Raw genomic sequence first — 20478 nt, forward strand, 5'->3', positions numbered from 1 at the left:
GCCCCTCTGCTCGCTCTGCTTCCACGTACTGCCCCTACTCTCAGCATGCAGGGTCTCTGTGATGCCGTATTTTTAACGAGGGGAACTGTACCCACAACTTGATGAGGTTGCCTCCCTTCGTTGGTCTGATGGCAGAGCACACGGTGTCTGTAGTGCTTGCTCCTCCTGGTCTGTCCATCTGCCGGGTGTTAGCGGCCTCTAACCAGCTGTCCTTCGGCCGCCATTCAGTAGATTCCCCTCCTCATCAGCGTTTCCCAGTTAACGTAATGAATGTCATTGTGCATTGCTGTGCTTTTCTAAAAATAATTAAGACTTCGTGTTTTAGAGCAGTTTTAGGTTCACAGCAGAATTAAGGGGAAGTACACAGATTCCCCCCACACAACCGGCCCTGTATCACCTGCCCCCACACTGGTATGTTTGTTACAAGGGGTAAACCCGCACCGACATGTCATTTCCACCCGAGTCCAGTTTCCTTGCAGTGGTGCGTATGTCTGAGGGTTTGCACAGGTGTAGGATAGCGCCTGCGCCTGCCACCGTGATAGTATCATACGGCCTGTTTTCACCGCCCTAGAAAGTCTCTGTATTCTACTCCTCCCTCCCCACCACCCACAGTCCCCCCCAGCCAGCCCCATCCCCACGGCTGTGCCTGCCCCAGACCGTCGCACAGTGTGCAGCCCTCCCGCCCTGGCTGCTGTCGCCAGGTCACCCGCCCTCACAGTCCCTCCGGGTCTCCTCAGGACGGGATGGCCCGCTCCCCCTTAGCGCTGGGTGCACTCCCGCCGCCTGATGGGCCGTCTCCCATCTGTGCCCTGCTGAGCGGCACCGTGGGCGCCCCAGGGTCCGGCCGTCCTGCAGAGAGCTGCCGTGGACTCCGTGCAGGTGTCATGTAGGCGCATATCTGCATCTCCTCCGGTCGACGCCAGGGCCAAGGTCGCAGGGTGCCCAGGAGGAGTGCGGGCGGTCCTGGGAGACGCCACCCACTGCCCTCCAGAGAGGTGGCCCGTCCCGCATCCCCGCCAGCCTATTGAGCGCGTCCTCGCCACCCGTGCCATGGCCCGGGGCATGGGTGGCAGCCGTCCTCAGAGGCCACATGTCACCCATGTCTTCGTTACCGTCTCCCTGACGGCCTGGGACGCGGAGCAGCCTTCCTGATCTGCCACCTGCATGTCTCCGTGCAGGTCTCCCGTCCGCTCTTAAACGCGTTGTTAGGTCGTGTTGTTGAGTGTTCAGAGATCTTTACATATTGTAGGCGCCGTCCTCTATCAGCTGTGTCTTTTGCAAATATTTGCTGCCGGCCGGTGCTTGTCCTCTCACCCCCCTGACTTTCACAGGACAAGGTCCAGCCGGTCAGTTGTTTGTCTCCTGGATTGGACCCGTGGTGCCGGGGCTACAGGGTCATCCTCCCGTCCAGGGTCACCGGGGATTTCTCCTGTGTCGTCTTCTAGAAGTGTCATAGTTTCGCATCCTACGCCGCGTCCGTGACCCCTTGTGAGCCAGTCGAGAGGAGCATAAGGTCCGTGTCCACGTTCCCTCTGCGTGTGGACGTCCAGTTGTCCAGCACCGCCTGCGGAGGGCACGGCCTTCGCCCCGTGGGTGGCCTCGCTCCTTTGTCAAGGATCCGTCGGGGGCGTTCATGTGGCTGTTTCTGGGCTCTCCCTCCTGTTCCGTCCACCTGCTGGCCAGTTCCTTCTCCAAGGATATTATTTTGTTTATAGAACAGTGAAAACAAAATATAAACCATGAGGTTTATTCTCTAAACGTGCTGGATTGAGTTGTTGAATTTCAGATTATTTTCTTTCAGATGATACAAGGATTTTATATTTCAGTTACTTTTGTTAAATAATCAAATCATCATTAGTATTTTTGCTATGGCCATAAAATTAATCAATACTTTTAGCAAGTTGCTTGATTCATAGTAAATTATCAACACAAATCTCCATTTTAATACTTCTCTTTTTATTTTTTTATAATTTTTTAAAAAATACTTCTCTTTTTAAAAATTTGCGGTGTAGAGGCACCTGGGTGGCTCAGTCACTTAAGCCTCTGACTCTCAGTTTCAGCTCAGGTCATGGTCTCATGGGTCATGGGATCAAGCCCCACATCAGAGTCCACACTCAGTGGGGGGTGGCTGCTTACAGATTCTCTCCCTCTGCCCCTCCCCCTACTCATTCGCTCACTTTCTCTCTAAAATAAGTAAATCTTGGGCAGCCCGGGTGGCTCAGCGGTTTAGCGCCGCCTTCAGCCCAGGGTCTGACCCTGGAGTCCCGGGATCGAGTCCCACGTCGGGCTCCCTGCATGGAGCCTGCTTCTCCCTCTGCCTGTGTCTCTGCCCCTCTCTCTCTCTCATGAATAAATAAATAAAATCTTTAAAAAAAAATACAAAAAAAAAAAGTAAATCTTTAAAAAAAATTTTTAATAAAATAAAAATTTGCAGTGTGTGGCTGTTAAAAATAAAAGCCATAGCACCCACAAATAATATGTAAAACTTTTCTTTTTTTTATGTAAAACTTTTCTTAAAACCGTTCTGTTTTGAGAATAAAAATGGATGAAATCCAGTAATAATTGCTAGTAATTCTAACCAAGTTTATTGCTTTTGTTTTAAGCACTTTTTAGTCTATGCATTTTTAGCGAATTCCTAATTCACTAAAATAGAATTTTCAGCAGCACGATAGAAACATTCAGGTTCTGGGGATCCCTGGGTGGCGCAGCGGTTTGGCGCCTGCCTTTGGCCCAGGGCGCGATCCTGGAGACCCAGGATCGAGTCCCACATCGGGCTCCCGGTGCATGGAGCCTGCTTCTCCCTCTGCCTGTGTCTCTGCCTCTCTCTCTCTCTGTGACTATCATGAATAAATAAATAAAATCTTTAAAAAAAAAAAAAAAGAAACATTCAGGTTCTGACACATCTTTAATATAAGTAAGTCTGTTCTCTACATTTCATCCCAGAATATCTCTGTTCAGTAAGGGAGGGCGAGGGCGTGAAACAGTAGGAAGGGGCACAGCTTCACTCCGCGCGGTGGAGACACGTTCCTATTATACTTTTTTTTTTTTTTAACCACATCAGCCTCTACAACCACCATCCACTTAAGAAATAAAACATCGCCAGTTGAGTTGTGTTATTTGAAAATTTTTTTTTCAAAATGTTTTTCCGTGCGGTCGCCCGTGTCTGGTGCCCGTCAGCGACTCGGGCACCACCGCGTCCACACAGCGAGGGCCTGAGTGTGCCCTCTGGGACTGGACCTTGCAGCTGTCACACGGGTGGTCAGTCCGTCAACCACGCACGTCGTCGTGGGCGCTGGCGCTCCATCGCGTCCCACCTGGCGGGGCTAGCCCTGCCTCGTTGCTCCTCTGGTTCAATTTCATGAAATTGTTCAAACTGTTTATTTCTCTACACAAACCTCTGAACCAGCTTGCCTAGTTCTACTAAACGAAGGAAAGTTGGAACTGAAATGGACCCACGTTAGACTTAAATCCAGGTCCTTTGATGCCAACTTGAGTGATCTTTTCACACCTCAGTGTGAAATCCTCCAGTTAAACTTGCTTCCCACTGCACAAGGGGCATCCTGGAAAATGAGGAAACTATTTCAATATTGCTCTCAAACGAACCTTTGTTTTTTTTTTTTTTTAATTGGCCATTCCTGGAATTTTGTTCAGTATGGGATTTTTTTTTTTTATGGGGTTTTAATTCTTACTTGTTTATAGTTCAGGCCCTAAGAAATGCTTTTCGGAATGAAAGAAAAATGGTTATGTGAAATGCTCTGGAGTGCTTGCATTTATTATTTTGCTTTGTTTTATAACCTTTGGTACCAGAGTTGGCATTTGTAGAAGCTGAAAATGTTGGTTCTGCTCTGCAAGAGATTCCTGGCTTCCATTCTTAATATGCATGTACCCACATGCCACTGGGCACAGCCTGATTATTTTCTACTGCGAGACATTTTCTGTGTCCTTTTTTTAGAATTTTAATATGTAAGAGCAGGTAAACAAGGTGAGAGCTACACAAGTCAGGTGAAGTCCACTAGAGCAGTAGAGCCAGGCACGTCCGTGGCTCAGACTCGGCATCGTGATCCGTGTGGGTCTGCGCTCCTCGTCCCAGACCTCCAGAGAAGCCAGCCCCCTGAGCGTACCAGTTACTGGTTGATTATATAGTGTGCCTTCTGCCTACTTTTAATTTAACTTTTCATTTTGAGATAATGTCAATTCACACGTAGCCCTAGGAGACAATAGAGAGCCCCTGCTCACTTTACACAGAGGATGTTGACCTCCGTACAGTCGCCATCTGGAGCATCCCTCCTGTTGTCCTTCTGTAGCCACACCCACATCTTCCCCAAACCCTGGTGACCACTAATCTGTTCTCTGTTTTTCTCATTTCCAGGATATTATGTATCAGTGGACCATGCATTGGTCCATACAGTGGATCATGAGATTGGGTTTTTTTCACTCAAATCCTCTGGAGATCGTCCAGCTTGTCATGTATATCATTAGTTTGTTCCTTTTTATTGTCATGTAGGATTCCATGGTGTGGATGGACCGTATTTTACTTAATCATTCACCTGTTGAAGGGCATCTTTGTTTTTCCCAGTTTGGGGTTATTGTGAATAAAATTGCTATAAACACGTACATATATATAAAAGCTTTTTTTTTAGAATAGAATTTTTTTTTTTTCTTTACATAATCTACCCTCAGCCTGGGGCTTGAACTCACAACCCCTAAGATCAAGAGTTGGTTCTCCAGTGACTGAGCCAGCCAGCCGCCCCCATGTACCCATTTGTTATGTGAACCTGTCTTCATTTCTCTGGGATAAATGCCCAAGTTTATATTTTAAGAAACCACGAGACCATTTTCGAAGGTGGCTGCACCTGCCACGGTCCCAGCAGCCGTGTGAGTGACCTGCTTCTCCGCAGCCTTGCCAGCACTTGGGGCGCTGTTCTCCGCTGTTCTTTATCGTAGCCATTCTCACAGGTGTGTAGAGGCCTCCCATGTGGTTTCGAGGTGCATCTCCCTGAGGGCTGGTGACATCAAACACCTTCTCACGTGCTCATTTGCCATCTATATAGATACCCTCTTTGGTGGTTCGGCTCTTCCTGTATTTTGCCCATTTTCTAATTGGCTTGTTTTATTGTTTTGAGAATCTCTTGTGTATCCTATTGGTTGGGTATGTGGCTTTCAAATATTTCCTCCCTGTCTACAGCTTGTCTTTTCATCTTCTCAGTAGGGTCTTAAACAGAAGTATGTGATTTTGATGAGGCCCAGTTTATCCATTTTCCTCTCATAGATTATGCTTTTGGTCTGCAAACATTTTCCCTCGTCCTAGATCCTCATCCTATTTCCTAAAAGTTGTGTAGTTTTACGTTGAAGCCCTTGGTCCATTCCAAGTGGATTTATGTGTAGGGTGTAGACTTGGGTGTCCACTGCCCCAGCATCCTGTCACCTTTGCTGACAGGGCTGTCCTCCCTGCCCTCAGGTGCTCTGGCACATGGTCAGCAGCCGAGCGGCCTGCTGAGTGTGGGGGGGCCTCTCCGTAGACCCTCCCTTCTGCTCCGCGGTCCCCGGCTGTGATGACTGAAGCTGTTAGGAAGTCACTTTCCGATAGATGCTTTAAAGTCCTTCCCCGTGGGTTCTGACGTCTCTGGGTGGCATCTCCTGGTTGTTTCAGTTTGAGATCTTCATGGGCTCTCAGTGTGGTGAATGATTTTTTTTTTACTGAAACCTGAACATACTACGTCACAAGACCCTGGGTCTTTCTTCAGCCTTCTGTTCTTTCTGGCTGACCGTCCCGCGAACTGCTGCCAGGGTCCCGGTTCCCCCCGAGGACCGGGGTTGCTGCTCTTTGGGCCTCCGGCAGCCCCAGTGGGGATGAGATGGGCACTCGGTACCTCGTCGCAGGCTCCCCGAGTGTTCCCCTTGGCTGCATTGCAGCTGGGGGCTGGGGTCCCGTGTCCCTGGCAGGTGCCTCTCCTGGACCTTTGACCGAAAGAGCAGTTCTTGTTTTGTTGGTGTGTTTTTGTCTATATCTGGTGCTGTTCCCAGGCTGCCAGCTTCTTCAGCTCCCGGGCTGGGATGATGAGGCCGACAGCAGACCCGGGCACTCCCTGCCGAGCCGTTCCTTGGTCCCCAGAGCCCTTCCACTGTTTGCTTTCTGTGGAATGTCCAGAGTTTTCGCTTGCACCAAGTGGGAGCAAAGGAAAAATCCCTTCTGCTGATTTAAAACCGGTGTTCAGTTCGTAGGAACAGAGTGTGTTGGACAGGTTTGCATGTTGTTTCCAGAAGGGATAGTCTGGGCTTCCCCGACGTGCTTTGTGATCGCCTGTCTCACAGCAGCGCTGTGCTCTCCTGCTGCCCCTGCCACCTGCCTTCAGGGGTGCCCTGGCCTGCCCCCCAGGCTCCGACTAGCACTCAAGCACCCGTCGTCCAGCTGAGCGACCCCTCAGAACACCCATGTCTCACCGACGGCGTGTGCACGTCTTCCCTCCCACTGTGGATCTCAAGGAAGTGACTTTTTATTAAAACTTTCCATAATGGGAATATTGAAACACATGCAAATACGGAATTGCTACCGAACCCCCACATGCCCATCAGCCGGCATCAGCATACCAACCTTGACTCCTCTCTTTCATCCAGACACCATCTGCTCTTCCCCCACCGTGCTGTGCTAGTTAATAATAATAAATAAATAATCGTTTCATCTGTACGTACTCAATATATGTCAGGAAAATTTAAGTGCTATTTTCACACCTAAAATGATTAATAATTCCTTAATATAATCAGCTATTCAGATAATTTTTATTTTATTTTATTTATTTATTCATGAGAGACACAGAGAGAGAGGCAGTGACACAGGCAGAGGGAGAAGTAGGCTCCATGTGGGGAGCCCGACATGGGACTTGATCCGGGGACCCCAGGATCACACCCTGGGCTGAAGGCAACACTAAACTGCCACACCACCGGGGCTGCCCTATAATATTTATTTTTTAAAAAAAGATTAATATATTTATTTGAAAGAGAGCGCAGGTGTGAGCATGGGGGGACAGGAGAGGGAAAGAGAGGGAGAACCCCAAGCAGACTCCCTGCTGAGCACAGAGCCCGACACGGGGCTCGACCCCACGACTCCGAGATCTCGAACTGAGCCGAAACCAGAAGTCGGGCACTCAACCAACGGAGCCACCCAGGTGCCCCCACATAATATTTATGTTTAAACTTCTCAGCAGCAGAATCCATTTGATTCATCTTGGTTTTGTAGCATCCACACTGTGCTTTGCACAATAATACGTTTCAAGAAAATCTATCTTGAATTAATTAGTATAAACTAAAAATGCTTTTAAAACTATGTGGAACACTTTTTTTTTAAAGGATTCTCTTTTATTTTTTTTAAAGATTTTATTTATGCGTGAGAGACATAGAGAGAGAGGGAGAGGTAGAGACACAGGCAGAGGGAGAAGCAGGCTCCATGCAGGGAGCCTGACGTGGGACTCGATCCCGGGTCTCCAGGATCGCGCCCTGGGCTGACAGTGGCGCTAAACCACTGAGCCACCCGGGCTGCCCAAGGATTCTCTCTTATTTTTATTTTTTTAAAGATTTTATTTATTTATTCTTAAGAGATAGAGACACAGGCAGAGGGAGAAGCAGGCTCCATGCAGGGAGCCCGACGTGGGACTCAAACCCGGGTCTCCAGGACCAGGCCCTGGACTGAAGGCAGCGATACCCGCTGAGCCACCCGGGCTGCCCCAAGCATTCTCTTTTTAAAAAAGATTTATTTACTTGAGAGAGAAAGAGAGAGTGAGCAAGCAGGGGGCGGGACAGAGGGAGAGAGAGAGACACTCTCAAGCAGACTCCGCGCTGAGCATGGAGCCCGGGAGGCTCGCTCTCACGACCCCGAGACCATGACCTGAGCTGAAATCAAGAGTCTGACGCTCAAGGGACTCTAAACAGAAACTCATGTAACTTCTAGCAACAAATTTGCCACGTGTGCATGGAGAGTCAACGTTGTTAACAAATGGTCGTCATGAAAACTATGTGCATCTTACGTACAGGAGAGTCCTAGCGTATGCAGGATTTAGCCCTAAATTTTAGTCACCACTTTTTCTAAAAGCACTGAATTTGCCTTTCAGCGACTTATGAGTTCTGTTTATACGTAAAGCCAGTGTGGCCGCGACATTTGCAGTCTCCTTTTCCTCGCTTGCCGTGTGATGGGGTCGTTCGCTGCAGACTGTGCACCGGTACAGTGTTGCAGAGCCCAGTACTGTAGCCACAGTGTTTAGAAAGGAGACCATTCAGCTTGTTAATAATTAGGTAATGGGGGTAATCGTTCTTTGAGGATTTCCTGTGGTTTCTCCTACCAACGAAATAAGTTATACGTTACTAAGGGATTGATCCGATTTGGGTAGTTGTATGCTCTTGAGTCGCATCCACCCGAGATGCTGTTTGGGATGAAGAAGAGCAGGAGGTGAAATCCTGGGATGTTCTAGCTCCACATCTTTAGTTTCCCGCCCAGACCGGAGTCCCCCGAGCAGCGACCACAAGGGGTGGCGCGTGTGTGGTTCCATGTCTTCTGTCGTGACGTCCTGTGAAGAGCTCTCCCTGAGACGTCCTTGCCCTCACCGTCCTCGAGGGCCCATCCCGCTGCAGGGCCGCCCTCCCAGAGGGGCAGTCGCATCCCAGGGTGGCCCCTGTACCTCCCCTGCTGTGCCACCTTCCCACCTGCACTGTCCCCACCCCCCGCCCGACAGCACAGCCCTGGTCGTGCTCCCCCGGAGTCCTGGGCCGTGCACGACAGGTGGGCGCGCAGGTGTTCCATCCCGGGCAGCAGACCTCACCATCCTTGTTTTGCGACTTTCTTCTTTAGTTTGTAGCGATGTCATACCCGTTTCCACCGGAGCAGGCTGACCTCACCTGCTCATGTGACGGCCACACTGAACATTACTTTCTTGCTGTCTTTCAGACAGAAACCGTCTCCGCCAGTCAAGGAACCCCCAGAAGTACTTTGCCATGGACACAGAAGATGAAGAAAACATGAGTAAGACCTGGCCTATCATGTAGCACCAAGTAGCTAACGCACCATTGAACCCTTAGTGTTCTCGTAAATATCTGTGATGACACTATTTGGGAAAAGTGGCTTTTCCTACAGTATTTCCTACAACATTAACAGTGGCATGTTTTAAATTTCTGATGTATTCTCTACAGTAGGTCCCCGCTGTGGGCATAGTCCTGCAGCCGTCTGCCCGGACCTTCGTCGCCACCAACCTGGGGCCGTCGTGTTCCTGGAAGTAAAACACATGCCTCTAGATGCACTGGCCACGAAGCTGGTGGTTTCATGCTGTGTCACAGCGGGGTCTCCCACTAGTGGCCGGGTCTTCATCTGTGCAAATCTAAGATACCCTTTGAGATTGAGTTAAATACCTGGTCATTTGGGATAATGTGACCTAAAGCTTCCCCCCAGATACGTTGGGTCCTCCCCATGCTTTGAGGGAATGGGGTTCCCACGAGGCTACTGATTAAGTTTCCAAGACTTCAAGGAGCCTTTGGGCTGCCGTGGGCAGAGCCCACTGTTGGGCCCAACCCGCGTCCCACGTTGTCCACCCCGGGGCGCAGGGTGGCGAGCCTCGGGGGCGCACAGCTTCCCTCCCTCCTTGGCGTTCTCTGTGAAAAGAAGTTCCCTGAACGTCTGCCTCCTGTTTGATCTTTAATCCCAGATAGCAGTGCACCCGAGTAAGGTTTGGAGGCTCCCGCAGAAGTTGGGAGCTTTTCGTCGGGAAGTCACGACAAAGACACCATTTTTCTGATGTGTGTCTAGATGCACTTTCTCACGGGCCTGTGGTCGGTGGTCCCAAAGGAAGAACAGGTGACACCTTATGGACAGTGGTCACCCGTGACTGCACAGAGCTCAGTCTGTCTCCCCAGACTTCACCCAGAACTGACCAGCCGAGGCCTTGGACCTGGGCTTGTCTGGTGCTGAGCCCCCAGGACCTCCCCCAGCAGAGCCCTTCTGCCCCCGTCCCTGGGCGGCTGCATGAGCTCCGCTGTGCGTAACGTGGAGGGGCCTCCATTTCCACTGGTCGCTTCCACCTGCCATGGCCATTTTTGCCCACGTGGGGACCGTGTAAGCACCCGTCCCCCAAGCTTCCTTTTTTCTTTTATTAATATTTTATTTATTTATTCACTCATGAGAGAGAGAGAAAGAGAGGCAGAGACACAGGCAGAGGGAGAAGCAGATCCCATGCAGGGAGCCCAATGTGGGACTCAATCTGGGTCTCCAGGATCATGCCCTGGGCTGAAGGCGGTGCTAAACCACTGAGCCACCCGGGCTGCCCCCAAGCAGCCGTTGTTAATCCTTATTTTTGGGACCGTGGGCTGTCGTCCACGGCGGGAGTCCTTGGGTTTGGGTGGAACCTTAGCGGCATGTAGACCGTGTGGTTACTCGCCACGATGAAGGAACCTTCTGAGTGATTCTCCTGGAAAGATGAACGCTGGTTCCCAAGCTGGCAGTGCTGGGCCCGTCCTAGATCTCCTGTCGTTTCAGAGGCGACGAAAGGTTTCATCACGGTTGCGTTTGCATCCGTGAAACAGCAGCACGCCGTGTGTGCCTGAGAGCCGTGACGGGGTGACGGGGGTGGGGGGGGCTCCCTCTAATTCTAATATTTCTTTCCTTTACGTAGTAGCACTTCTGATTAGGTGGAAGCTGGGCAGCATTTGAGCGCTCCTGCAGCAAATAACAGCCTGGAATCCGTGCGAAACCATTACAGAAGTAGATTTTTCTTACAATTCTCAAGATTCTCTGTCAACCCAGGACTGGCTGTTTTTATTTCTTAAAGGCGAGCCTCTGTCTCAGAGGCTGTGAGCGTGCGAGGGACGCACGTGTGCACACACCCGCGTGGCCTCGCCGGCCGTCCTCAGCAGCGGCGTCGGGATGGAAGCCGCCACGGAGCGTGCGCTGCCCTTGCTCACTTGTTAATCTAACTCTGCCCTTTTTAACCTTTGTTTCTCTTGAGCACCGAAAGGAGTAACCTATCGAGCTTTTGCTGGAGGATGTTATAAATGAAAATTTAGTGTCCATTCCGTCAGCTTTGTTAACTGGGAGAAGTGGTGTGTGTGGGGGAAGCACTGGGAGTATTTGGCGCCTGCAGAGAGCCCTTGCAGCCGCCCCGTCCCTGCCTCGGTGCCCGGGGCTTGGGCTTCATCCAGGGTTATTCCACATCGCAGGCCTGGGAGTCCGAGACCTGGAACTCTGGGGGTCGGCGGCCGTCAGCCCAGACTTCCTGTCCCGTCTAGCCTCCCACGTGCACGTTGCTGTTGGCTCAGCATCACTAGAAGCCACCTCTTCATGTCGAGGCAGAAAGACCCCAGGGCCGCCCGTCAGGGACCCTTGTAACCCGCTTGCACACGTGCGGAAATTACTTTGGATACTGACCTCAGCGCTTTGAAAGCCAGAGGCAGGTCCCTCAATAGATCTGCTGCGAGGGCCGCAGCTCCCCGGGGTCATTACCCCCGCACCCCACCGGGCAGACGGCCTGGGAAGCTCAGCCAGGGCAGCAAGGAGTCTTTCCCTTCCTCTTTGTTTGATAAAGCTGGAGAAACCTATGGGGAAGAGACAATACTTTTTTATGCCCCCTTTTGAAGTTTAAAACCGTATCTATTTTGCCAGGAACTTGTAGACTCTTAAAATGATCTTCATTAATTGTAAATAGAAACTGCCTTTAAAAGGTGAGATAACCAAGTTATTCTGGAAATCCATCAAATATTTGTTTAAAGAAAAAAAAAAAGACAAAAATCACTGGCTTTACTTAGGAAGTTGTAGCCTGTTTGCGGCTTCAATTTTACGCCCCGTTAAGATTTTTTTTTTCCCCCATCCTGGCATGGAGTAAGGATTCGGAGCTCAGAAAGCCCCTGGGTAGCTCCGGGATATCAGAGATCACCCCACGTCCGGAGCATTTCCCATGATGGATGAGGCGTTTTCTAAGATTGATTCATGGGCTAAATCAAATCACTGCACTGCACGTACCGGTTTGAATATTCCAAACCCGAAAGCTGATTAGCTTGCGAGTGCATATGTTAATCCTGTTACCTCTCCTGGGAGATGCTGCGGTCCAGAGCCCGGGTGAGCACGGCCCGAGGGCCGCTGACATTGGGGAGGAGGGCCCATGTGTCAGTCCCGACATCACGCTTGTGGACGGAGAGTTTTCAGGATTAATTTATCGCCCCGTATTTCGATGAGCTTGAGTAATAAAAGAGCTCTAGATGCTTCAGAATATTCTTAAAGGAAAAAGAAATCATTTGAAAAATTGACCTCTTCACGCGAAAGCGGGAGGTGACCGTAACTAGACGTGGGGTTGGCCGTGATTCGGCAAAACATCGAATTAGTTGGGTGCAGGTGCTAGCCGTGGGGTTGAGGGTGCAGCTCGCTGCACGCGCGACAGAGAGCAGACTGTATAAGCACACATCACTTAACCAGTTACAAAGAGAGATAAAGGAATCTATAAATTTTGCATTTACAAGATCCTGCAACGAAGGCGTTGTAAGTTACTCTTTCTGGGCACCGCAGGTTCGAGCAGCACAGATGTTAAGGAAAGCTGCGGTCTGGACAGCGTGCCCCCCAAGGACGGCAGCGCCCCCGGGCCCGGCGAGGGCGCCCCGCTCTCCAACGGGGGCAGCGGTGGCGCCAGCCGGAAGCGGCCCCTGGAAGAGGGCAGCAACGGGCACGCCAAGTTCCGCCTGAAGAAGAGGAGGCGGCCGCCGGGCCCCGCGCTGCCGAAGAACGCCCTGATGCAGCTGAACGAGATCAAGCCCGGCCTGCAGTACGCGCTGCTGTCGCAGACGGGGCCGGTGCACGCGCCTCTGTTCGTCATGTCCGTGGAGGTGAACGGGCAGGTGTTCGAGGGCTCCGGGCCCACCAAGAAGAAGGCCAAGCTGCACGCCGCCGAGAAGGCGCTGCGCTCCTTCGTGCAGTTCCCCAACGCCTCCGAGGCCCACCTGGCCATGGGGAGGACCCTGTCCGCCAACACGGACTTCACGTCCGACCAGGCCGACTTCCCCGACACGCTCTTCAACGGCTTCGAGACCCCGGACAGGTCGGAGGTGCCCTTCTACCTGGGCTCCAACGGGGACGACTCGTTCAGCTCCAGCGGGGACCTCAGCCTGGCGGCGTCCCCGGCGCCCGCGGGCCTGGCGCAGCCCCCGCTCCCCGGGCCCCCGCCCTTCCCGCCCCCAAGCGGGAAGAACCCGGTGATGATCCTGAACGAGCTGCGGCCCGGGCTCAAGTACGACTTCCTGTCGGAGAGCGGGGAGAGCCACGCCAAGAGCTTCGTCATGTCCGTGGTGGTGGACGGCCAGTTCTTCGAGGGCTCGGGCAGGAACAAAAAGCTCGCCAAGGCCCGGGCCGCGCAGTCCGCCCTGGCGACCATTTTTAACCTGCACCTGGACCAGACGCCGTCCCGCCAGCCCATCCCCAGCGAGGGCCTGCAGTTGCACCTACCGCAGGTGAGGAACGCGCCGCTGCCGGCCACGCTGGCCGCGCCTCGACGGCGCTTCGGACAGGGCTTCGGCCTCCCGGGCGCCGTTGAGGGACGTCGGATCGTCACCGGTGAGTCGGCTCCGGGCGGGCGGGCGGGCGGGCGGCCCTGGGCCTGCAGCCCCACGCGGGCCCACGGAGCCCCGCCCACCAGAGCCCGCGGCCCCTTCCCGCACGCTCCTCCCCCGCGGGGCCCCTCGGAGCCGGCAGCCCGCGCCGCTCAGCCGTGCTTCCCGCAGTCTCACCAGGGACTCCCAGGCTGGCCCGCCGGCAGCCGACACCCTCGTGCGGGTCTGCGTGGGTGCCCCACGCTGCACAGCAGCACGGGGGACCGGCCGGGCCGAGGGTGCCCCACAACAGGTGCGGGCGTCCTGGAGGGGCGGTGGGGGGCGAGGGATCCCTTCGGCAGCATCCACGCTGCCCGGAACCTTCACCTGGAGTGTCCTAGGGGATCCACGTGGGTCCCCTGCTCCTCGGCCCGTCAGACCAGGGGGAAGACGGGGAGGATTTCGGGGTGGGCTCATCGCATTCGCGAATGGGGAAGACCGAAGGGGAAGTCGCGTGTAGCCGGCATCTCTGACGTTCCAGGGAACTCTGATATGTGTTGCTTCTCTTCTTGGAAATCCAGAGTTTTTTCTGGCCTAGTAAAAAAGTTAGTATTTTAGGGAGAAAATCTCACCCCCCTTCTCTGCCATTTTGTCAAAATATTATCCGTGTTGAAGATAAGTTACGTACTGGTCTGATCAGAAAAAAAAACGAAGGACCGGAAATCACCAGGTGGGACGGCTTGGATTTTTCTTAGAAGAATCCGGAATGTCGCAGCTTCTCCGTTGCCTCAGAGCACTGTTAGGGTGACCTCTCTGTGCCGTTGCCTGGGGTCACCAGTACTTCTAGGTTTTAGGAGACACTTTATTTTATTTTGCCAGAAGCAACCAAATACAGCGTCAGTATAAAGTACCATATTCAAAACATCCTACTGGTACTTCACAAACCCAATAATCACGTCCTGTGCGAACATCTTATGAACCTTTATTCAGGAGGGTATTAGCCCATTTATAATTTCATAAATCGGCAGCACCAGCTCCCTAGAGAGGTTTTATTTTCAGGTTTCCCGTCTGCTGCAGGATATTCCAGCTTGAGTTCCCCTAGTGTCTGAGGCCCCCTGACTTCCCTGAACATGAGCAGACGTGGACAGAGCAGTGTGGGGGGCGACTGGAATCCCGCCCGAGGCCTGGTGACCCCGTGGCGGGGAGGCGGGCGGGGAGGCAGGTGGGGGTCCATGTGGGCACTTCCCGGCTTGGGCCTGTCCTTCAGCGGGAGCAGAGACCAGAGCCGCGCCGGGGGCCACGCGGAGCCTCACCGGGGTGGGCGTCCGGGATCCCGCCTAGGAGGGGGTTGGCGGGCAGGGCCCATCCCAGCCCTGCCCCGTGCCACTCGCCCGGGTTCTGCAGGGCCTGGCGCTCATTTCTGCGCCTCTGCGGCAGCGGAGCTCCCCGAGCCCCAACCGTGGTGTCTCCGGAGCCCCCACGGGAGACACGACCACGTTCTCCCGGGAGCACCTACAGTGGCCCCCATAGGAGCAGCCCTTCCAGCTTGGTGTCTGGGCTCCGTGCCCTTGCACCAGAAGTTTCCAGTGTGCTTCTGGAGTGGCGAGCGTCCTCACCGTTGGCCCGGAGCAGCCCTGAGTCCCTGGCCTCAGGACCTTTTGCCCTCATCGTGTTCATAGCGACGTCTCAGGGTTTAACCCAGACGTTGTGGGCCGCGTGAGGTGTGCCGAGCCCTCAGTGTCTGGATCCCGTGGAGCGGCACCGCCAGCTTTGGGCCGGGGCCTCTCAGTCCTGGGGGCCGCCCGGGGTTGGGGGACATGGGCGTGACCCTCGTTGTGTCGTCCGCCCCCAGCATGTAGAGGGAGAGTCGCTTCCCTACCTGTAGGAAGGGGGTTGTGTCCTCTTCAAGGGGACGGAGGAGCCGCCTGGGTGCCGGAGATGCCTCCTCTGACCAGTGAGCGCCCGCGTAGGGGCCTGACCTCCCCTGAGCGTCTCTGAGCCCAGTGGTTTGGGATACGCCTCGCCTCTACGGAACGGAAGCGTTTCTCTTAACTTCTCGTAAGATCTTTTTCTTTTATGTGCATTGCAACACGTGGTCCTTCATCTTTGACGCCGTCCCCGCCGGGTCGCCCGCAGCCCGAGTGTGGCAGTGACACCGTGCAGGGGTGCGGGGAGGCCTGCCGCCCACGTCTTCCGTCCGTGCCGCTGCCTCTGGCTTGAGCGCGGCCTTCTGGGGGCTCCTTGGTACTGACCGGGGCGGCGGCAGGAGGAAGAAGTCCTGGCGACTTTCCTTTTTGTCAAAATAAGCTGTCGTTCGGGATGAGCGACGTTTCTGTCCATTTGGGAGTGTTTTGCTAAGGGGCAAGCTGGGGACCCTGGGTCTAGCTGTTTGATGCTCCCGCCCAGGGTGAGACTGGGGGGACGCAGCTCTTCACACACACCTCCCGTCAGGCATCATTTCCCAAACCCTTGTATCCGAGATAAGTTGTAGGCCGTGGGGACGAGAGCGTGCATGCAGCCGGCCTGGTGTGTGTGCTGCGCGCGGCGGGTCTGGCCACGGGCCCTCGGAGAGCACGGCCGTGGGTGCCGTCGGGTGCCCTGGGGCCTGAGTTTATGATAAGTGCCCTTGCGGGCTGCTCGGCGCCGGTTCCTGGGCAGTGGCCGAGCCAGGGCAGCGGGGCTGAGCCACGTGGATCTTCCTGCCGCCCCTTCCCTTCCCTGATGTCCGTCACACTCGAGGTCATGTTCCCGGCCCGGCCAGCCCTCGAGCTGATGGCGCCCCACCTGCGGGGAGGTCACTCCGGGGAGGGGCTGGGAGAGCCAGGTGCAGAGGCAGGTCCCCGGGGAAGCTGGTCTGCGCCTCAGCGTCCTCATCCGGGGGGAGGGCTGGGGTGTTGGAGGACCGCAGGGTGGCCCGGGCTCCGCGCTGTCCCTGTCCTACAGACTCTTGAAGGATTCTGGCCAGAGCCTCGAATGCTCCTGGGGCCTCCGTTTCCAAGGAATGTTTTGGAGGACAAAAGAGCGTTCACATGCACACGCGCGCGTCCGTTTGCCAGATTCACCTTGTGGTTTTCCAGAAGAGACGGCCTCGCCGGCGTGCGCGGGGCGGCTGCAGGCCACATCCCTCACTCCCTGCTGTGGTTCGCAGGTGTTAGCCGACGCCGTGGCCCGCCTGGTGCTGGATAAGTTTGGTGACCTGACCGACAACTTCTCCTCTCCTCACGCACGCAGGAAAGTGCTCGCCGGCATCGTCATGACAACAGGTAAAAACGTGGTTTTGGCGTTACCCGGCCTCACGGAGAGGGGACGGGCTCTCAGGCCGCTGCCACCCACCCCGGTGACGCCGAGGGGGCCGTTTCCTAATCCTTCAGATCCCGCCACGGGCACACGGGCACACGTAGGAACTGCTCTTACAAACATTTCCCCTGTGCGCTCACTCGTCAGCCTGGGCTTTTTTACTCGGAGAAAGCCTCCTGTATTCATACCCGGCGCCTAGCGTCACACCTGATGGTTTTGACGGACTCTGGAAAGTGCAGCAAGACGGCCCTCGGTCCTCCTCGCTCCCCTGGAGAGTGGGCGTCTGAGTTACCGACAGCCCTGGTGCCCAGCTAGGTCCCCGTGACTGTTCCGGGGAGGCAGGTAGCGCTCGCGAGAGCGGAGAGGGCACGGGTGGAGAGACACTTGGACGGCAGAAGCAGCCCTATTAAATTTACCCAGAAGCTCCCAGCAGCACGAGGAACCCCATTTCCTTTCCTGCACCCCAGGGGTGAGGACACGGCCCAGGCCCGGATCCCTGCTGCTGCAGGGCCCTCTGCACAGGGGCATCCATTCCGCCCCGCTGGGGAGACAACCCTGTAGGGCCAGGGGTGAGCGGGCTGGGGGCGCCGTCTCTGTCTACACCTGCCGGCCAGGGAAGAGCCCCAGTGCTCTGTGTGGGTGACCGCACCCTCCCCTTCTCCCAAGGTCGCTCTCTGTCCCATCGTGGGCAGGATGTGCCTGCAGACCCGCGGTGTCAACCACCCCTCGATGCCCCAACACGAGTGCTGTTTTAATTATGGCTTTTTTAAAAAAAGATTTTTTTATTTATTCATAGAGACACACACATACAGAGAGAGAGAGGCAGAGACACAGGCAGAGGGAGAAGCAGGCTCCATACAGGGAGCCTGATGTGGGCCTCGATCCCAGGTCTCCAGGATCATGCCCTCGGCTGAAGGTGGGGCTAAACTGCTGCACCACTGGGGCTGCCTGGCTTATTTTTTTTAAAGATTGTATTTATTTATTCATGAGAGACACACACACACAGAGAGAGAGGCAGAGACACAGGCAGAGGGAGAAGCAGGCTCCATGCAGGGAGCCCGATGGGGGACTCAATCCCAGGACTCCAGGGTCACGCCCTGAGCCGAAGGCAGATGCTCAATGGCTGAGACCCCCGGTTCCCCTAATTACGGCTTTTCTTGCACGCTGTCCTTACTGGCACAGCTGAGGGTGTGTCTGCGGTGGAGCAAGTGCCCTGGACGTTACCGTGGCTTTCAGTTTAGTCCTGGTGTTCGATGCCTGTGTCCCCCGCTCCTCCCTTGCTGTTGTTCTTTGCGTGACTGAAGGTGATGCCCGGCTCCTGGACGCAGTGTTCCCTGGGCGAGCCTGTGTGTCCACCTGCCAGCCCCGGGAGCGTCAGCTGCTGGGTCCTTCCACACGGCTCTTCTCACTGGCTCTTGGGGGGCAGACCAGCTCCCGGGCCCTTTGGCACTTGCTGTGCCTTTCACGTGGGACCTTCCGCCTGGGGCCACGGTTTACCCCCACAGGCAGCGCCACACAGCCCATGACACATGGCCCTGGCATCAGATGGCCGGGTTCAGCTTGGGTTCCTGCTGCTGGCGGAGTGACCCGGGGCAGGCCATTGACCCGTCTGTGCCTCGGGGTCCTCCTCTGCCACACGGACACGGGTAGCGTGCCCCCCAGAGCACACGTGGGAATGAGGTACAAAGCCTTTCCGAGCAGACCTGGTGCTGCGCTGCCGCTCGGGGCGCTGACGGCCAGTGAGGTCACTGTCAGGTGGTGTCTGGGTGTTGGTCCGGGTCTGCAGCGTGAGGTCTGTCAGCAGATGTACCGTCAGAGTGGCTGCACTCCCCGTGCCGTGGTGACAGGCGCCCCTGTCCCTGTGCCACCTCTCTTTCCTTGGAGCCTCCTTGGTGCCTTGATGTTAATTTCAAAATTGTTGCACCTGGTGGTCCACCTCTACCTGGTGCTCCACCTCTACCTGCTGGTCCGCCTCTACCTGGTGCTCCCGGCCTGTATGCGGCGGGGCATGTTCCAGACCAGACGTGATTGCATCTGGAGGAAATCCTTCCTTAGGTTTAGAATCTGTGCACCAAAGAGCGAGGGGGGTTCACATCCCAGAAACGCTGCTGCAGGGCCCTCGGGGGAGGTGGAGTTTGCACAGTACGATCGGTGGGGGCAGGGGTGCGTGTCACACCCCAACACTGGGGTCACTGACTGTGCTCAGCGGACCCGGGAGCACGGCCCGGCACGAGGGATAATCTATCTCTGTTTTTCAGGCACAGATGTGAAAGACGCCAAGGTGATAAGTATTTCCACGGGGACAAAGTGCATCAATGGCGAGTACATGAGTGACCGTGGCCTTGCGTTAAATGACTGCCATGCAGAAATTATAGCTCGGAGATCCTTGCTTAGATTTCTTTATACACAACTTGAGCTTTACCTAAAGTAAGTCTAGTTAGGTAAATAACTAAAGGAAGCAATTAAAAAAAAAAAATCCCCCTCCTAATTCAGAATGTATTGCAAAACCTTCATAGTTTCTGTAATCGCTGAAAAACTCTTAAAGTAGTAACTTTATCGGCGGCGAAGGGGTCGGGTCCCGTTTGCCCCTGGCGCTCACGCTGCAGAATTGAGGTGGGCGAATTCTACACGCACGTGCACGCGTGTACTGACGGCTCACGCGGCGTGAGGTCTGCGTGCAGAACCGCGTGCTGCTGCTGTACGCCGTGTGAGCGTGAGCAGGACCGAGCCGCCCCGGGGACCACGGCCGTGCGGTCACCCGGCTAAGCCGCTATTCTTGAGCGAGCCGTGTGCGGTCTGTGCGGACGTCGTAGGCCAGAGGGGAAGGTCGCTCACGCTCCTTGTCGAGCGGGCTCAGTAACCCTGTTGGTCGTGGTCAGCATGTGAGCATCCCGCATCTGTACCCTGTTGATAATAGGGGCCCCTGGAAGTCTGTGCGAACGACGATAGGCTGACCGCACACAGCCCTGAGCTCACGCTTGCAACCTGTTCCCTTCCAGCAACAAAGACGATCAAAAGAGATCCATCTTTCAGAAGTCCGAGCGCGGAGGGTTCAAGCTGAAGGAGACTGTTCAGTTCCACCTGTACATCAGCACGTCCCCCTGCGGGGACGCCAGGATCTTCTCACCGCACGAGCCGATTCTGGAAGGTACGGGCCTCGGCTCGCGAGGGCATTCGTGGTTCCGTAGTGACAGGGGAGCACACCTACGTTAATAGCCGTTTCTTCTTTTCCTTGAAAACTTCAGCTTGAAAGTGGATCTGATAGGAATATATCAAAGCACCAGGTTTTCCGTCTCAATAATTTGCTAAAAGGAAAAACCTGCGTGAATGAAACGTGTTGACTGTGATGCACCAAGTACACGAAGTAGTCAGAGTGAGGACAAGCCGTCAGACGAGGATTTAAATCGGGGCCGTCCGCGTCTGTGCATCTGGGCCCCGGACGAGCGGCCGTTCGATGGGTGTGTGCCTGCGGCGTGGCCGGCATTCTGGAAGCAGGCACGCGCTCGTGAGAAGGGGCCTGGGTGCATCACGTAGGTCGGGGCCCCTGTTGTAAAGTAATTTGTGTCCTCGTCTCTTCTCCAAGCTGAAGCAACTCAGACACGGCATCACAGTCTGTTATTTTCCTTAATTACGAAAGCA

At 54.7% G+C, this 20478-nt stretch overlaps 1 protein-coding gene across 4 annotated transcripts in view; it reads left to right on the forward strand.

The window, feature by feature from the left end:
• ADARB1 (adenosine deaminase RNA specific B1) overlaps positions 1–20478 on the forward strand; it is a 138329-nt gene that overhangs the window by 81302 nt on the left and 36549 nt on the right. For all 4 annotated transcript variants that reach the window (XM_038581661.1, XM_038581660.1, XM_038581663.1 and 1 more), the window contains exons 3-7: positions 8933–9007; positions 12530–13464; positions 16691–16805; positions 19098–19266; positions 19839–19987. In XM_038581661.1, the coding sequence (XP_038437589.1) occupies positions 8980–9007; positions 12530–13464; positions 16691–16805; positions 19098–19266; positions 19839–19987 (1396 nt within the window). In that variant the 5' untranslated portion in view covers positions 8933–8979. The remainder of the gene's footprint in view (positions 1–8932; positions 9008–12529; positions 13465–16690; positions 16806–19097; positions 19267–19838; positions 19988–20478) is intronic.

This window comes from Canis lupus, chromosome 31 (genome assembly GCF_011100685.1).
Source record: "Canis lupus familiaris isolate Mischka breed German Shepherd chromosome 31, alternate assembly UU_Cfam_GSD_1.0, whole genome shotgun sequence".
NCBI classification, from domain to species: Eukaryota; Metazoa; Chordata; class Mammalia; order Carnivora; family Canidae; genus Canis; species Canis lupus.